Source organism: Scyliorhinus canicula, chromosome 21, assembly GCF_902713615.1.
Source record: "Scyliorhinus canicula chromosome 21, sScyCan1.1, whole genome shotgun sequence".
NCBI classification, from domain to species: Eukaryota; Metazoa; Chordata; class Chondrichthyes; order Carcharhiniformes; family Scyliorhinidae; genus Scyliorhinus; species Scyliorhinus canicula.
Window position 1 is genome coordinate 16,329,979 of NC_052166.1, and position 22,419 is coordinate 16,352,397.

At 39.9% G+C, this 22,419-nt stretch overlaps 1 protein-coding gene across 1 annotated transcript in view; it reads left to right on the forward strand.

The window, feature by feature from the left end:
* LOC119955612 (sodium-dependent phosphate transport protein 2C-like) overlaps nucleotides 1-22,419 on the forward strand; it is a 150,966-nt gene that overhangs the window by 104,480 nt on the left and 24,067 nt on the right. The window contains exon 11 of the mRNA XM_038782010.1: nucleotides 752-868. Within this exon, the coding sequence (XP_038637938.1) occupies nucleotides 752-868 (117 nt within the window). The remainder of the gene's footprint in view (nucleotides 1-751; nucleotides 869-22,419) is intronic.

The window sequence follows — 22,419 nt, forward strand, 5'->3', positions numbered from 1 at the left end:
TTAGTCCTGTGACAACACTGGGTCTCTGGATTATTAGTCCAGTGCCAACACTGGGTCTCTGGATTATTAGTCCAGTGCCAACACTGGGTGCTGGATTATTGGTTCAGTAATAACACTGGGTGCTGGATTATTAGTCCAGTGACAACACTGGGTCTCTGGATTATTAGTCCAGTGCCAACACTGGGTCTCTGGATTATTAGTCCAGTGCCAACACTGGGTGCTGGATTATTAGTCCAGTGACAACACTGGGTCTCTGGATTATTAGTCCAGTGCCAACACTGTGTCTCTGGATTATTAGTCCAGTGACAACACTGGGTGCTGGATTATTAGTTCAGTGACAACACTGGGACTCTGGATTATTAGTCCAGTGACAATACTGGGTCTCTGTATTATTAGTCCAGTGCCAACACTGGGTCTCTGGATTATTAGTCCAGTGCCAACACCGGGTGCTAGATTATTAGTCCAGTGACAATACTGGGTCTCTGGATTATTAGTCCAGTGACAACACTGGGTGCTGGATTATTAGTCCAGTGCCAACACTGGGTCTCTGGATTATTAGTCCAGTAACAACACTGGGACTCTGGATTATTAGTCCAGTGACAATGCCACAACATCACATTCTACCCATTTGTATTTTGATGATTCATGTGCACAAGCTGATTGGTGTGTTTTGCATTTTGTCATTGCATTTACCTTATGCCTCTACCCAGTATATGGTTCCCTCTTTGACTCTTTTTGTGTTTTATTGCAGACCTTCCCTATCCATTTGGTTGGGTGAATGGCTATTTGGCAATTCTGTTTGGTGCTGTCATGACTTTCATTGTTCAGAGCAGTTCTGTCTTCACATCAGCGATCATTCCACTCATAGGTAAGAAATTCTCCTGAAGTACAACCTTTAATATCCACCAGGCCCGCTGCTCCAGGACCATATCCACAGTCTAGGTCTTTCCCCAACAAATGTTCCTCTTCAGGACCACGTCCAGACCACCGTCCCCTGTCCATGTTCCACCAAACCCATCCAGACCCCTTCCTCAGATCAGGAATCTTCCCAGGCCCAGACCCCTTCCGAGCCCAGAACCATTGCCTGAAAAGGCTTACCCCTGCCTCTTGATTTTCTCCTTTCCCAGTCAATTCTCCCTCCCCCAGCACTGCCAGCCCTCCCAATGCAGACTCCTTCCCAGTGTAGTCACCTCGTGCCAGGCAAGCCCACCAAACATTGACTCTCCTTATGTACATAAAAAGCAAGAGGGTAGCCAGGGAAAGGGTTGACCCACTGAAGGACAGGGGAGGGAATCTATGTGTGGAGCCAGAGGAAATGGGCGAGGTACTAAATGAATACTTTGCATCAGTATTCACCAAAGAGAAAGAATTGGTGGATGTTGAATCTGGAGAAGGGTGTGTAGATAGCCTGTGTCACATTGAGATCGAAAAAGACGAGGTATTGGGTGTCTTGAAAAATATTACGGTAGATAAGTCCCCATGGCCTGTTAGGATCTACTTCAGAATACCGAAGGAGGGAAGAGAGGAAATTGCTGAGGCCTTGACAGAAATCTTTGGATCCTCACTGTCTTCAGGTGATGTCCCGGAGGACTGGAGAATAGCCAATGTTGTTCCTTTGTTTAAGAAGGGTAGCAAGGATAATCCAGAGAACTACAGGCCGGTGAGCCTTACGTCAGTGGTAGGGAAATTACTGGAGAGAATTCTTTGAGACAGGATCTACGCCCATTTGGAAGCAAGTCATATCGGTCATATTAGTGAGAGGCAGCACGGTTTTGTGAAGCGGAGGTCATGTCTTACTAACTTGATAGAGTTTTTCGAGGAGGTCACAAAGGTGATTGATGGAGGTAGGGCAGTGGATGTTGCCTATCTGGACTTCGGTAAGGCCTTTGACAAGGTCCCTCATGGTAGACTGGTACAAGAGGTGAAGTCACACGGGATCTGAGGTGAGCTGGCAAGGTGGATATAGAACTGGCTAGGTCATAGAAGGCAGGGAGTAGCAATGGAAGGGTGATTTTCTGATTGGAGGGCTGTGTCTAGTGGTGTTCCGCATGGATCAGTATATAAATGATTTGGAAGAAACTGTAACTGGTTTGATTAGTAAGTTTGCGGACGACACAAAGGTTGGTGGAATTGATGATAGCGATGAGGACTGATCATGAGTCAGCGATGAGTCAGAGGATTCAGCAGGATTTGGATCGTTTGGAGACTCGGGGTGCGAGATGGCAGATGGCGTTTAATCCGGACAAATGTGAGGTAATGCATTTTGGAAGGTCTAATGCAGGTAGGGAATATACAGTGAATGGTAGAACCCTCAAGAGTATTGACAGTCAGAGATATCTTGGTGTACAGGTCCACAGGTCACTGAAAGGGGCAACACAGGTGGAGAAGTTAGTTGAGAAGGTATACGGCATGCTTGCCTTCATTGGTCGGTTATTGAGTATAAATATCATCGCTATCATCAATTCCACCAACCTTTGTGTACAGTGTTCAATTCTGGTCGCCACACTACCAGAAGGATGTGGAGGCTTTAGAGAGGGTGCAGAAGAGATTTACCAGGATGGTGCCTAGTATGGAGGGCAATAGGTATGAGGAGAGGGTGAATAAACTTGGTTTGTTCTCCTGGAATTAAGGAGGTTGAGGGGCGACCTGATAGAGGTCTACAAAATTATGAGGGGCATAGACAGAGTGGATAGTCAGAGACTTTTTCCCAAGGTAGAGGGGTCAATTACTAGGGGGCATAGGTTTTAGGTGCGAGGGGCAAGGTTTAGAGGAGATGTACGAGGTAATTTTTTTACACAGAGGTTAGTGGGTGCCTGGAACTCACTGCCGGAGGAGGTGGTGTTGGCAGGGACGATAGTGACATTTAATGGGCATCTTGATAAATACATGAATAGGATGGGAATAGAGGGATACGGTCCCCGGGAGTGTAGATTTTAGTTTAGACGGGCAGCATGGTTGGCGGAGGCTTGGAGGGCCGAAGGGCCTGTTCCAGTGCTGTACTTTTCTTTGTTCTTTGCTCTTTATCCTTGCCCATCCTCTTCTCCCCGAACAGCCTGGGCCCCTCCCATTCCTTAGTTGGCTCCAATCGGGTTCCTCCATCTTTCCCAGCACCCACCACCCACCACACTTGCTACCACAAAACCACCCCCCTCCCCCTATCTCCCCGCTATCTACCCCCCCCCCCCCACAAAACCTAATGGCAGCCAAAACTCTCTGGTCTCCTGGAAATTACAGAGTTAGCTGAACGAACACTGCAAGAAAATCACTGGCCCATGAAAACCATTGGCGGGACATTGGTGCAGCACCCAGTTGCACTAGAAGAGGGAGTCATGTTTAAAGCCTCAGAGTGGGTGGGAAATGATTTTTTTTGAAGCGTAAAACCCTCCCCAGGATTTCAATAAACAGACTCTGTACTGACTGGGATTACAATAAAGCAGACTCTGTACTGACTGGGATTACAATAAACAGACTCTGTACTGACTGGGATTGCAATAAACAGACTCTGTACTGACTGGCATTACAATAAACAGACTCTGTACTGACTGGGATTACAATAAACAGACTCTGTACTGACTGGGATTACAATAAACAGACTCTGTACTGACTGGGATTGCAAGAAACAGACTGTGTACTGACTGGGATTACAATAAACAGACTGTACTGACTGGGATTACAATAAACAGACTCTGTACTGACTGGGATTACAATAAACAGACTCTGTACTGACTGGGATTACAATAAACAGACTCTGTACTGACTGGGATTACAATAAACAGACTCTGTACTGACTGGGATTACAATAAACAGACCCTGTACTGACTGGGATTACAATAAACAGACTCTGTACTGACTGGGATTACAATAAACAGACTCTGTACTGACTGGGATTACAATAAACAGACTCTGTACTGACTGGGATTACACTAAACAGACTCTGTACTGACTGGGATTACAATAAACAGACTCTGTACTGACTGGATTACAATAAACAGACTCTGTACTGACTGGGATTACACTAAACATACTCTGTACTGACTGGGATTACAATAAACAGACTCTGTACTGACTGGGATTACAATAAACAGACTCTGTACTGACTGAATTACAATAAACAGACTCTGTACTGACTGGGATTACAATAAACAGACTCTGTACTGACTGGGATTACAATAAACAGACTCTGTACTGACTGGGAATACAATAAACAGGCTCTGTACTGACCGGATTACAATAAATTAGACTCTGTACTGACTGGAATTACAATAAACAGACTCTGTATTGACTGGATTACAATAAACAGACTCTGTACTGACTGGGATTACAATAAACAGACTCTGTACTGACTGGTATTACAATAAACAGACTCTGTATTGACTGGGATTACAATAAACAGACTCTGTACTGACTGGGATTACAATAAACAGACTCTGTACTGACTGGGATTACAATAAACAGACTCTGTACTGACTGGATTACAATAAACAGACTCTGTACTGACTGGGATTACAATAAACAGACTCTGTACTGACTGGGATTACAATAAACAGACTCTGTACTGACTGGGATTACAATAAACAGACTCTGTATTGACTGGGATTACAATAAACAGACTCTGTACTGACTGGGATTACAATAAACAGACTCTGTACTGACTGGATTACAATAAACAGGCTCTGTACTGACTGGGATTACAATAAACAGGCTCTGTACTGACTGGGATTACCATAAACAGGCTCTGTACTGACTGGATTACAATAAACAGACTCTGTACTGACTGGGATTATAATAAACAGACTCTGTACTGACTGGGATTACAATAAACAGACTCTGTATTGACTGGGATTACAATAAACAGACACTGTACTGACTGGGATTACAATAAACAGACTCTGTACTGACTGGATTACAATAAACAGGCTCTGTACTGACTGGGATTACAATAAACAGACTCTGTACTGACTGGGATTACAATAAACAGACTCTGTACTGACTGGGATTACAATAAACAGACTCTGTACTGACTGGATTACAATAAACAGACTCTGTACTGACTGGGATTACAATAAACAGACTCTGTACTGACTGGATTACACTAAACATACTCTGTACTGACTGGGATTACAATAAACAGACTCTGTACTGACTGGGATTACAATAAACAGACTCTGTACTGACTGGGATTACAATAAACAGACTCTGTACTGACTGGGAATACAATAAACAGACTCTGTACTGACTGGATTACAATAAACAGACTCTGTACTGACTGGGATTACAATAAACAGACTCTGTACTGACTGGGATTACAATAAACAGACTCTGTACTGACTGGGATTACAATAAACAGACTCTGTACTGACTGGGATTACAATAAACAGACTCTGTACTGACTGGGATTACAATAAACAGACTCTGTACTGACTGGATTACAATAAACAGACTCTGTACTGACTGGGAATACAATAAACAGACTCTGTGCTGACTGGATTACAATAAACAGACTCTGTACTGACTGGGATTACAATAAACAGACTCTGTACTGACTGCATTACAATAAACAGACTCTGTACTGACTGGGATTACAATAAACAGACTCTGTACTGACTGGGAGTACGATAAACAGACTCTGTACTGACTGGGATTACAATAAACAGACTCTGTACTGACTGGGAATACAATAAACAGACTCTGTACTGACTGGGATTACAATAAACAGACTCTGTACTGACTGGGATAACAATAAACAGACTCTGTACTGACTGGGATTACAATAAACAGACTCCGTACTGACTGGGATTACAATAAACAGACTCTGTACTGACTGGGATTACAATAAACAGACTCTGTACTGACTGGGATTACAATAAACAGACTCTGTACTGACTGGGATTACAATAAACAGACTCTGTACTGACTGGGATTACAATAAACAGACTCTGTACTGACTGGGATTACAATAAACAGTCTCTGTACTGACTGGGATTACAATAAACAGACTCTGTACTGACTGGATTACAATAAACAGACTCTGTACTGACTGGGATTACAATAAACAGACTCTGTACTGACTGGATTACACTAAACATACTCTGTATTGACTGGGATTACAATAAACAGACTCTGTACTGACTGGGATTACAATAAACAGACTCTGTACTGACTGGGATTACACTAAACAGACTCTGTACTGACTGGGATTACAATAAACAGACTCTGTACTGACTGGGATTACACTAAACAGACTCTGTACTGACTGGGATTACAATAAACAGATTCTGTACTGACTGGGATTACAATAAACAGACTCTGTACTGACTGGGATTACAATAATCAGACTCTGTACTGACTGGGATTATAATAAACAGACTCTGTTCTGACTGGGATTACAATAAACAGACTCTGTACTGACTGCATTACAATAAACAGACTCTGTACTGACTGGGATTACACTAAACATACTCTGTACTGACTGGGATTACAATAAACAGACTCTGTACTGACTGGGATTACAATAAACAGACTCTGTACTGACTGGGATTACAATAAACAGACTCTGTACTGACTGGATTACAATAAACAGACTCTGTACTGACTGGGATTACAATATACAGACTCTGTACAGACTGGGATTACAATAAACAGACTCTGTACTGACTGGGATTACAATAAACAGACTCTGTACTGACTGGGATTACAATAAACAGACTCTGTACTGACTGGGATTACACTAAACATACTCTGTACTGACTGGGATTACAATAAACAGACTCTGTACTGACTGGGATTACAATAAACAGACTCTGTACTGACCGGGATTACAGTAAACAGACTCTGTACTGACTGGGATTACAATAAACAGACTCTGTACTGACTGGGATTACAATAAACAGACTCTGTACTGACTGCATTACAATAAACAGACTCTGTACTGACTGGGATTACACTAAACATACTCTGTACTGACTGGGATTACAATAAACAGACTCTGTACTGACTGGGATTACAATAAACAGACTCTGTACTGACTGGATTACAATAAACAGACTCTGTACTGACTGGGATTACAATATACAGACTCTGTACTGACTGGGATTACAATAAACAGACTCTGTATTGACTGGGATTGCAATAAACATACTCTGTACTGACTGGGATTACAATAAACAGACTCTGTACTGACTGGGATTACAATAAACAGACTCTGTACTGACTGGGATTACAATAAACAGACTCTGTACTGACTGGATTACAATAAACAGACTCTGTACTGACTGGGATTACAATATACAGACTCTGTACAGACTGGGATTACAATAAACAGACTCTGTACTGACTGGATTACAATAAACAGACTCTGTACTGACTGGGATTACAATAAACAGACTCTGTACTGACTGGGATTACAATAAACAGACTCTGTACTGACTGGGATTACAATAAACAGATTCTGTACTGACTGGATTACAATAAACAGACTCTGTACTGACTGGGATTACAATAAACAGACTCTGTACTGACTGGAGTACAATAAACAGACTCTGTACTGACTAGGATTACAATAAACAGACTCTGTACTGACTGGGATTACAATAAACAGGCTCTGTACTGACTGGATTACAATAAACAGACTCTGTACTGACTGGGATTACAATAAACAGACTCTGTACTGACTGGGATTACAATAAACAGACTCTGTACTGACTGGGATTACAATAAACAGACTCTGTACTGACTGGGATTACAATAAACAGACTCTGTACTGACTGGGATTACAATAAACAGACTCTGTACTGACTGGGAGTACAATAAACAGACTCTGTACTGACTGGGATTACAATAAACAGACTCTGGACTGACTGGGATTACAATAAACAGACTCTGTACTGACTGGGATTACAATAAACAGTCTCTGTACTGACTGGGATTACAATAAACAGACTCTGTACTGACTGGATTACAATAAGCAGACTCTGTACTGACTGGATTACAATAAACAGACTCTGTACTGACTGGATTACACTAAACATACTCTGTACTGACTGGGATTACAATAAACAGACTCTGTACTGACTGGGATTACAATAAACAGACTCTGTACTGACTGGGATTACAATAAACAGACTCTGTACTGACTGCATTACAATAAACAGACTCTGTACTGACTGGGATTACACTAAACATACTCTGTACTGACTGGGATTACAATAAACAGACTCTGTACTGACTGGGATTACAATAAACAGACTCTGTACTGACTGGGATTACAATAAACAGACTCTGTACTGACTGGGATTACAATAAACAGACTCTGTACTGACTGGATTACAATAAACAGACTCTGTACTGACTGGGATTACAATATACAGACTCTGTACAGACTGGGATTACAATAAACAGACTCTGTATTGACTGGGATTGCAATAAACATACTCTGTACTGACTGGGATTACAATAAACAGACTCTGTACTGACTGGGATTACAATAAACAGACTCTGTACTGACTGGGATTACAATAAACAGACTCTGTATTGACTGGATTACAATAAACAGACTCTGTACTGACTGGGATTACAATATACAGACTCTGTACAGACTGGGATTACAATAAACAGACTCTGTACTGACTGGATTACAATAAACAGACTCTGTACTGACTGGGATTGCAATAAACAGACTCTGTACTGACTGGATTACAATAAACAGACTCTGTACTGACTGGGATTACACTAAACATACTCTGTACTGACTGGGATTACAATAAACAGACTCTGTACTGACTGGGATTACAATAAACAGACTCTGTACTGACTGGATTACAATAAACAGACTCTGTACTGACTGGGATTACAATAAACAGACTCTGTACTGACTGGGATTACAATAAACAGACTCTGTACTGACTGGGAATACAATAAACAGACTCTGTACTGACCGGATTACAATAAACAGACTCTGTACTGACTGGGATTACAATAAACAGACTCTGTATTGACTGGATTACAATAAACAGACTCTGTACTGACTGGGATTACAATAAACAGACTCTGTACTGACTGGGATTACAATAAACAGACTCTGTACTGACTGGGATTACAATAAACAGACTCTGTACTGACTGGGATTACAATAAACAGACTCTGTACTGACTGGGATTACAATAAACAGACTCTGTACTGACTGGATTACAATAAACAGACTCTGTACTGACTGGGATTACAATAAACAGACTCTGTACTGACTGGGATTACAATAAACAGACTCTGTACTGACTGGGATTACAATAAACAGACTCTGTATTGACTGGGATTACAATAAACAGACTCTGTACTGACTGGGATTACAATAAACAGACTCTGTACTGACTGGATTACAATAAACAGACACTGTACTGACTGGGATTACAATAAACAGACTCTGTACTGACTGGATTACAATAAACAGGCTCTGTACTGACTGGGATTACAATAAACAGACTCTGTACTGACTGGGATTACAATAAACAGACTCTGTACTGACTGCATTACAATAAACAGACGCTGTACTGACTGGATTACAATAAACAGACTCTGTACTGACTGGGATTACAATAAACAGACTCTGTACTGACTGGGATTACAATAAACAGACTCTGTACTGACTGCATTACAATAAAAAGACTCTGTACTGACTGGATTACAATAAACAGACTCTGTACTGACTGGGATTACAATAAACAGACTCTGTACTGACTGGGAATACAATAAACAGACTCTGTACTGACTGGATTACAATAAACAGACTCTGTACTGACTGGGATTACAATAAACAGACTCTGTACTGACTGGGATTACAATAAACAGACTCTGTACTGACTGGGATTACAATAAACAGACTCTGTACTGACTGGGATTACAATAAACAGACTCTGTACTGACTGGGATTACAATAAACAGACTCTGTACTGACTGGATTACAATAAACAGACTCTGTACTGACTGGGAATACAATAAACAGACTCCGTGCTGACTGGATTACAATAAACAGACTCTGTACTGACTGGGATTACAATAAACAGACTCTGTACTGACTGGATTACAATAAACAGACTCTGTACTGACTGGGAGTACGATAAACAGACTCTGTACTGACTGGGATTACAATAAACAGACTCTGTACTGACTGGGAATACAATAAACAGACTCTGTACTGACTGGGAATACAATAAACAGACTCTGTACTGACTGGGATTACACTAAACAGACTCTGTACTGACTGGGATTACAATAAACAGACTCTGTACTGACTGGGAATACAATAAACAGACTCTGTACTGACTGGGATTACAATAAACAGACTCTGTACTGACTGGGGTTACAATAAACAGACTCTGTACTGACTGGGATTACAGTAAACAGACTCTGTACTGACTGGGATTACAATAAACAGACTCTGTACTGACTGGGAGTACAATAAACAGACTCTGTACTGACTGGGATTACAATAAACAGACTCTGTACTGACTGGGATTACAATAAACAGACTCTGTACTGACTGGATTACAATAAACAGACTCTGTACTGACTGGGATTACAATAAACAGACTCTGTACTGACTGGATTACAATAAACAGACTCTGTACTGACTGGGATTACAATAAACAGACTCTGTACTGACTGGATTACAATAAACAGACTCTGTACTGACTGGGATTACAATAAACAGACTCTGTACTGACTGGGATTACAATAAACAGACTCTGTACTGACTGGGATTACACTAAACATACTCTGTACTGACTGGGATTACAATAAACAGACTCTGTACTGACTGGGATTACAATAAACAGACTCTGTACTGACTGGGATTACAATAAACAGACTCTGTACTGACTGGGATTACAATAAACAGACTCTGTACTGACTGGGATTACAATAAACAGACTCTGTACTGACTGGATTACAATAAACAGACTCTGTACTGACTGGGATTACAATAAACAGACTCTGTACTGACTGGATTACAATAAACAGACTCTGTACTGACTGGGATTACAATAAACAGACTCTGTACTGACTGGGATTACAATAAACAGACTCTGTACTGACTGGGATTACAATAAACAGACTCTGTACTGACTGGGATTACAATAAACAGACTCTGTACTGACTGGATTACAATAAACAGACTCTGTACTGACTGGGATTACAATAAACAGACTCTGTACTGACTGGGATTACAATAAACAGACTCTGTACTGACTGGGATTACAATAAACAGACTCTGTACTGACTGGGATTACAATAAACAGACTCTGTACTGACTGGGATTACAATAAACAGACTCTGTACTGACTGGGATTACAATAAACAGACTCTGTACTGACTGGGATTACAATAAACAGACTCTGTACTGACTGGGATTACAATAAACAGACTCTGTACTGACTGGGATTACAATAAACAGACTCTGTACTGACTGGGATTACAATAAACAGACTCTGTACTGACTGGGATTACAATAAACAGACTCTGTACTGACTGGGATTACAATAAACAGACTCTGTACTGACTGGGATTACAATAAACATTACTCGGTACTGACTGGGATTACAAATAACACAGACTCTGTACTGACTGGGATTACAATAACAGACTCTGTACTGACTGGGAGGTACAATAAACAGAACTCTGTACTGACTGGATTACAATAAACCAGACTCTGTGCCTGACTGGATTACAATATACAGACTCTGTACATGACTGGGATTACAATCAACAGACTTCCTTGTACTGACTGGATTACAATAAACAGACTCTGTACTGATGGTGACTTACAATAACAGACTCTGTACTGACTACTCTGTACTGACTGGGATTACAATAAACAGACTCTGTACTGACTGGGATTACAATAAACAGACTCTGTACTGACTGGGATTACAATAAACAGACTCTGTACTGACTGGGATTACAATAAACAGACTCTGTACTGACTGGATTACAATAAACAGACTCTGTACTGACTGGATTACAATAAACAGACTCTGTACTGACTGGGATTACAATAAACAGACTCTGTACTGACTGGGATTACAATAAACAGACTCTGTACTGACTGGGATTACAATAAACAGACTCTGTACTGACTGGGATTACAATAAACAGACTCTGTACTGACTGGGATTACAATAAACAGACTCTGTACTGACTGGGATTACAATAAACAGACTCTGTACTGACTGGGATTACAATAAACAGACTCTGTACTGACTGGGATTACAATAAACAGACTCTGTACTGACTGGATTACAATAAACAGACTCTGTACTGACTGGGATTACAATAAACAGACTCTGTACTGACTGGGATTACAATAAACAGACTCTGTACTGACTGGATTACAATAAACAGGCTCTGTACTGACTGGGATTACAATAAACAGACTCTGTACTGACTGGGATTACCATAAACAGGCTCTGTACTGACTGGGATTACAATAAACAGACTCTGTACTGACTGGATCTGTACTGACTGGGATTACAATAAACAGACTCTGTATTGACTGGGATTACAATAAACAGACACTGTACTGACTGGGATTACAATAAACAGACTCTGTACTGACTGGATTACAATAAACAGGCTCTGTACTGACTGGGATTACAATAAACAGACTCTGTACTGACTGGGATTACAATAAACAGACTCTGTACTGACTGCATTACAATAAACAGACGCTGTACTGACTGGATTACAATAAACAGACTCTGTACTGACTGGGATTACAATAAACAGACTCTGTACTGACTGGGATTACAATAAACAGACTCTGTACTGACTGCATTACAATAAAAAGACTCTGTACTGACTGGATTACAATAAACAGACTCTGTACTGACTGGGATTACAATAAACAGACTCTGTACTGACTGGGATTACAATAAACAGACTCTGTACTGACTGGATTACAATAAACAGACTCTGTACTGACTGGGATTACAATAAACAGACTCTGTACTGACTGGGATTACAATAAACAGACTCTGTACTGACTGGGATTACAATAAACAGACTCTGTACTGACTGGGATTACAATAAACAGACTCTGTACTGACTGGGATTACAATAAACAGACTCTGTACTGACTGGATTACAATAAACAGACTCTGTACTGACTGGGATTACAATAAACAGACTCTGTACTGACTGGGATTACAATAAACAGACTCTGTACTGACTGGGATTACAATAAACAGACTCTGTACTGACTGGATTACAATAAACAGACTCTGTACTGACTGGGATTACAATAAACAGACTCTGTACTGACTGGGATTACAATAAACAGACTCTGTACTGACTGGGATTACAATAAACAGACTCTGTACTGACTGGGATACAATAAACAGACTCTGTACTGACTGGGATTACAATAAACAGACTCTGTACTGACTGGGATTACAATAAACAGACTCCTGTACTGACTGGATTACAATAAACAGACTCTGTACTGACTGGGATTACAATAAACAGACTCTGTACTGACTGGATTACAATAAACAGACTCTGTACTGACTGGGATTACAATAAACAGACTCTGTACTGACTGGGATTACAATAAACAGACTCTGTACTGACTGGGATTACAATAAACAGACTCTGTACTGACTGGGATTACAATAAACAGACTCTGTACTGACTGGGATTACAATAAACAGACTCTGTACTGACTGGGATTACAATAAACAGACTCTGTACTGACTGGATTACAATAAACAGACTCTGTACTGACTGGGATTACAATAAACAGACTCTGTACTGACTGGGATTACAATAAACAGACTCTGTACTGACTGGGATTACAATAAACAGACTCTGTACTGACTGGGATTACAATAAACAGACTCTGTACTGACTGGGATTACAATAAACAGACTCTGTACTGACTGGGATTACAATAAACAGACTCTGTACTGACTGGATTACAATAAACAGACTCTGTACTGACTGGGATTACAATAAACAGACTCTGTACTGACTGGATTACAATAAACAGACTCTGTACTGACTGGGATTACAATAAACAGACTCTGTACTGACTGGGATTACAATAAACAGACTCTGTACTGACTGGGATTACAATAAACAGACTCTGTACTGACTGGGAGTACAATAACAGACTCTGTACTGACTGGGATTACAATAAACAGACTCTGTACTGACTGGGAATACAATAAACAGACTCTGTACTGACTGGGATTACAATAAACAGACTCTGTACTGACTGGGATTACAATAAACAGACTCTGTACTGACTGGATTACAATAAACAGACTCCTGTACTGACTGGGATTACAATAAACAGACTCTGTACTGACTGGATTACAATAAACAGACTCTGTACTGACTGGGATTACAATAAACAGACTCTGTACTGACTGGGATTACAATAAACAGACTCTGTACTGACTGGGATTACAATAAACAGACTCTGTACTGACTGGGATTACAATAAACAGACTCTGTACTGACTGGGATTACAATAAACAGACTCTGTACTGACTGGGATTACAATAAACAGACTCTGTACTGACTGGATTACAATAAACAGACTCTGTACTGACTGGGATTACAATAAACAGACTCTGTACTGACTGGATTACAATAAACAGACTCTGTACTGACTGGGATTACAATAAACAGACTCTGTACTGACTGGGATTACAATAAACAGACTCTGTACTGACTGGGATTACAATAAACAGACTCTGTACTGACTGGGATTACAATAAACAGACTCTGTACTGACTGGGATTACAATAAACAGACTCTGTACTGACTGGGATTACAATAAACAGACTCTGTACTGACTGGATTACAATAAACAGACTCTGTACTGACTGGGATTACAATAAACAGACTCTGTACTGACTGGATTACAATAAACAGACTCTGTACTGACTGGGATTACAATAAACAGACTCTGTACTGACTGGGATTACAATAAACAGACTCTGTACTGACTGGGATTACAATAAACAGACTCTGTACTGACTGGGATTACAATAAACAGACTCTGTACTGACTGGGATTACAATAAACAGACTCTGTACTGACTGGGATTACAATAAACAGACTCTGTACTGACTGGATTACAATAAACAGACTCTGTACTGACTGGGATTACAATAAACAGACTCTGTACTGACTGGGATTACAATAAACAGACTCTGTACTGACTGGATTACAATAAACAGACTCTGTACTGACTGGGATTACAATAAACAGACTCTGTACTGACTGGGATTACAATAAACAGACTCTGTACTGACTGGGATTACAATAAACAGACTCTGTACTGACTGGGATTACAATAAACAGACTCTGTACTGACTGGGATTACAATAAACAGACTCTGTACTGACTGGGATTACAATAAACAGACTCTGTACTGACTGGGATTACAATAAACAGACTCTGTACTGACTGGGATTACAATAAACAGACTCTGTACTGACTGGGATTACAATAAACAGACTCTGTACTGACTGGATTACAATAAACAGACTCTGTACTGACTGTGATTACAATAAACAGACTCTGTACTGACTGGATTACACTAAACATACTCTGTACTGACTGGGATTACAATAAACAGACTCTGTACTGACTGGGATTACAATAAACAGACTCTGTACTGACTGGGATTACACTAAACAGACTCTGTACTGACTGGGATTACAATAAACAGACTCTGTACTGACTGGGATTACAATAAACAGACTCTGTACTGACTGGGATTACAATAATCAGACTCTGTACTGACTGGGATTACAATAAACAGACTCTGTACTGACTGGGATTACAATAAACAGACTCTGTACTGACTGGATTACAATAAACAGACTCTGTACTGACTGGGATTACAATAAACATACTCTGTACTGACTGGGATTACAATAAACAGACTCTGTACTGACTGGGATTACAATAAACAGACTCTGTACTGACTGGGATTACAATAACAGACTCTGTACTGACTGGGATTACAATAAACAGACTCTGTACTGACTGGGATTACAATAAACAGACTCTGTACTGACTGGGATTACAATAAACAGACTCTGTACTGACTGGGATTACAATAAACAGACTCTGTACTGACTGGGATTACAATAAACAGACTCTGTACTGACTGGGATTACAATAAACAGACTCTGTACTGACTGGGATTACAATAAACAGACTCTGTACTGACTGGGATTACAATAAACAGACTCTGTACTGACTGGGATTACAATAAACAGACTCTGTACTGACTGGATTACAATAAACAGACTCTGTACTGACTGGGATTACAATAAACAGACTCTGTACTGACTGGGATTACAATAAACAGACTCTGTACTGACTGGGATTACAATAAACAGACTCTGTACTGACTGGGATTACAATAAACAGACTCTGTACTGACTGGATTACAATAAACAGACTCTGTACTGACTGGGATTACAATAAACAGACTCTGTACTGACTGGGATTACAATAAACAGACTCTGTACTGACTGGGATTACAATAAACAGACTCTGTACTGACTGGGATTACAATAAACAGACTCTGTACTGACTGGGATTACAATAAACAGACTCTGTACTGACTGGGATTACAATAAACAGACTCTGTACTGACTGGGATTACAATAAACAGACTCTGTACTGACTGGGATTACAATAAACAGACTCTGTACTGACTGGGATTACAATAAACAGACTCTGTACTGACTGGATTACAATAAACAGACTCTGTACTGACTGGGATTACAATAAACAGACTCTGTACTGACTGGGATTACAATAAACAGACTCTGTACTGACTGGGATTACAATAAACAGACTCTGTACTGACTGGGATTACAATAAACAGACTCTGTACTGACTGGGATTACAATAAACAGACTCTGTACTGACTGGGATTACAATAAACAGACTCTGTACTGACTGGGATTACAATAAACAGACTCTGTACTGACTGGATTACAATAAACAGACTCTGTACTGACTGGGATTACAATAAACAGACTCTGTACTGACTGGGATTACAATAAACAGACTCTGTACTGACTGGGATTACAATAAACAGACTCTGTACTGACTGGGATTACAATAAACAGACTCTGTACTGACTGGGATTACAATAAACAGACTCTGTACTGACTGGGATTACAATAAACAGACTCTGTACTGACTGGATTACAATAAACAGACTCTGTACTGACTGGGATACAATAAACAGACTCTGTACTGACTGGATTACAATAAACAGACTCTGTACTGACTGGGATTACAATAAACAGACTCTGTACTGACTGGATTACAATAAACAGACTCTGTACTGACTGGGATTACAATAAACAGACTCTGTACTGACTGGGAGTACAATAAACAGACTCTGTACTGACTGGGATTACAATAAACAGACTCTGTACTGACTGGGATTACAATAAACAGACTCTGTACTGACTGGGATTACAATAAACAGACTCTGTACTGACTGGGATTACAATAAACAGACTCTGTACTGACTGGATTACAATAAACAGACTCTGTACTGACTGGGATTACAATAAACAGACTCTGTACTGACTGGATTACAATAAACAGACTCTGTACTGACTGGGATTACAATAAACAGACTCTGTACTGACTGGGATTACAATAAACAGACTCTGTACTGACTGGGATTACAATAAACAGACTCTGTACTGACTGGGATTACAATAAACAGACTCTGTACTGACTGGGATTACAATAAACAGACTCTGTACTGACTGGGATTACAATAAACAGACTCTGTACTGACTGGATTACAATAAACAGACTCTGTACTGACTGGGATTACAATAAACAGACTCTGTACTGACTGGATTACAATAAACAGACTCTGTACTGACTGGGATTACAATAAACAGACTCTGTACTGACTGGGAGTACGATAGATAGGCTCTGTACTGACTGGGATTACAATAAACAGACTCTGTACTGACTGGGAATACAATAAACAGACTCTGTACTGACTGGGATAACAATAAACAGACTCTGTACTGACTGGGATTACAATAAACAGACTCTGTACTGACTGGATTACAATAAACAGACTCTGTACTGACTGGGATTACAATAAACAGACTCTGTACTGACTGGATTACAATAAACATACTCTGTACTGACTGGGATTACAATAAACAGACTCTGTACTGACTGGGATTACAATAAACAGACTCTGTACTGACTGGGATTACAATAAACAGACTCTGTACTGACTGGGATTACAATAAACAGACTCTGTACTGACTGGGATTACAATAAACAGACTCTGTACTGACTGGGATTACAATAAACAGACTCTGTACTGACTGGATTACAATAAACAGACTCTGTACTGACTGGGATTACAATAAACAGGACTCTGTACTGACTGGGATTACAATAAACAGACTCTGTACTGACTGGATTACAATAAACAGACTCTGTACTGACTGGGATTACAATAAACAGACTCTGTACTGACTGGGATTACAATAAACAGACTCTGTACTGACTGGGATTACAATAAACAGACTCTGTACTGACTGGGATTACAATAAACAGACTCTGTACTGACTGGGAGTACAATAAACAGACTCTGTACTGACTGGGATTACAATAAACAGACTCTGTACTGACTGGGATTACAATAAACAGACTCTGTACTGACTGGGATTACAATAAACAGTCTCTGTACTGACTGGGATTACAATAAACAGACTCTGTACTGACTGGATTACAATAAACAGACTCTGTACTGACTGTGATTACAATAAACAGACTCTGTACTGACTGGATTACACTAAACATACTCTGTACTGACTGGGATTACAATAAACAGACTCTGTACTGACTGGGATTACAATAAACAGACTCTGTACTGACTGGGATTACACTAAACATACTCTGTACTGACTGGGATTACAATAAACAGACTCTGTACTGACTGGGATTACAATAAACAGACTCTGTACTGACTGGGATTACAATAATCAGACTCTGTACTGACTGGGATTACAATAAACAGACTCTGTACTGACTGGGATTACAATAAACAGACTCTGTACTGACTGGATTACAATAAACAGACTCTGTACTGACTGGGATTACACTAAACATACTCTGTACTGACTGGGATTACAATAAACAGACTCTGTACTGACTGGGATTACAATAAACAGACTCTGTACTGACTGGGATTACAATATACAGACTCTGTACTGACTGGGATTACAATAAACAGACTCTGTACTGACTGGGATTACAATAAACAGACTCTGTACTGACTGGGATTACAATAAACAGACTCTGTACTGACTGGGATTACACTAAACAGACTCTGTACTGACTGGGATTACAATAAACAGACTCTGTACTGACTGGGATTACAATAAACAGACTCTGTACTGACTGGGATTACAATAAACAGACTCTGTACTGACTGGGATTACAATAAACAGACTCTGTACTGACTGGGATTACAATAAACAGACTCTGTACTGACTGGCATTACAATAAACAGACTCTGTACTGACTGGGATTACACTAAACAGACTCTGTACTGACTGGGATTACAATAAACAGACTCTGTACTGACTGGGATTACAATAAACAGACTCTGTACTGACTGGGATTACAATAAACAGACTCTGTACTGACTGGATTACAATAAACAGACTCTGTACTGACTGGGATTACAATAAACAGACTCTGTACTGACTGGGATTACAATAAACAGACTCTGTACTGACTGGGATTACAATAAACAGACTCTGTACTGACTGGGATTACAATAAACAGACTCTGTACTGACTGGGATTACAATAAACAGACTCTGTACTGACTGGGATTACAATAAACAGACTCTGTACTGACTGGGATTACAATAAACAGACTCTGTACTGACTGGGATTACAATAAACAGACTCTGTACTGACTGGGATTACAATAAACAGACTCTGTACTGACTGGGATTACAATAAACAGACTCTGTACTGACTGGGATTACAATAAACAGACTCTGTACTGACTGGGATTACAATAAACATACTCTGTACTGACTGGGATTACAATAAACAGACTCTGTACTGACTGGGATTACAATAAACAGACTCTGTACTGACTGGGATTACAATAAACAGACTCTGTACTGACTGGGATTACAATAAACAGACTCTGTACTGACTGGGATTACAATAAACAGACTCTGTACTGACTGGGATTACAATAAACAGACTCTGTACTGACTGGGATTACAATAAACAGACTCTGTACTGACTGGGATTACAATAAACAGACTCTGTACTGACTGGATTACAATAAACAGACTCTGTACTGACTGGGATTACAATAAACAGACTCTGTACTGACTGGGATTACAATAAACAGACTCTGTACTGACTGGGATTACAATAAACAGACTCTGTACTGACTGGGATTACAATAAACAGACTCTGTACTGACTGGGATTACAATAAACAGACTCTGTACTGACTGGGATTACAATAAACAGACTCTGTACTGACTGGGATTACAATAAACAGACTCTGTACTGACTGGGATTACAATAAACAGACTCTGTACTGACTGGGATTACAATAAACAGACTCTGTACTGACTGGGATTACAATAAACAGACTCTGTACTGACTGGGATTACAATAAACAGGCTCTGTACTGACTGGGATTACAATAAACAGACTCTGTACTGACTGGGATTACAATAAACAGACTCTGTACTGACTGGATTACAATAAACAGACTCTGTACTGACTGGGATTACAATAAACAGACTCTGTACTGACTGGGATTACAATAAACAGACTCTGTACTGACTGGGATTACAATAAACAGACTCTGTACTGACTGGGATTACAATAAACAGACTCTGTACTGACTGGGATTACAATAAACAGACTCTGTACTGACTGGATTACAATAAACAGACTCTGTACTGACTGGGATTACAATAAACAGACTCTGTACTGACTGGGATTACAATAAACAGACTCTGTACTGACTGGGATTACAATAAACAGACTCTGTACTGACTGGGATTACAATAAACAGACTCTGTACTGACTGGGATTACAATAAACAGACTCTGTACTGACTGGGATTACAATAAACAGGCTCTGTACTGACTGGATTACAATAAACAGACTCTGTACTGACTGGGATTACAATAAACAGACTCTGTACTGACTGGGATTACAATAAACAGACTCTGTACTGACTGGGATTACAATAAACAGACTCTGTACTGACTGGGATTACAATAAACAGACTCTGTACTGACTGGGATTACAATAACAGACTCTGTACTGACTGGATTACAATAAACAGACTCTGTACTGACTGGGATTACAATAAACAGACTCTGTACTGACTGGGATTACAATAAACAGACTCTGTACTGACTGGGATTACAATAAACAGACTCTGTACTGACTGGGATTACAATAAACAGACTCTGTACTGACTGGATTACAATAAACAGACTCTGTACTGACTGGGATTACAATAAACAGACTCTGTACTGACTGGGATTACAATAAACAGACTCTGTACTGACTGGGATTACAATAAACAGACTCTGTACTGACTGGGATTACAATAAACAGACTCTGTACTGACTGGGATTACAATAAACAGACTCTGTACTGACTGGGATTACAATAAACAGACTCTGTACTGACTGGGATTACAATAAACAGACTCTGTACTGACTGGGATTACAATAAACAGACTCTGTACTGACTGGGATTACAATAAACAGACTCTGTACTGACTGGGATTACAATAAACAGACTCTGTACTGACTGGGATTACACTAAACAGACTCTGTACTGACTGGGATTACAATAAACAGACTCTGTACTGACTGGGATTACAATAAACAGACTCTGTACTGACTGGGATTACAATAACAGACTCTGTACTGACTGGGATTACAATAAACAGACTCTGTACTGACTGGGATTACAATAAACAGACTCTGTACTGACTGCATTACAATAAACAGACTCTGTACTGACTGGGATTACAATAAACATACTCTGTACTGACTGGGATTACAATAAACAGACTCTGTACTGACTGGGATTACAATAAACAGACTCTGTACTGACTGGGATTACAATAAACAGACTCTGTACTGACTGGATTACAATAAACAGACTCTGTACTGACTGGGATTACAATATACAGACTCTGTACAGACTGGGATTACAATAAACAGACTCTGTACTGACTGGGATTACAATAAACAGACTCTGTACTGACTGGGATTACAATAAACAGACTCTGTACTGACTGGGATTACACTAAACATACTCTGTACTGACTGGGATTACAA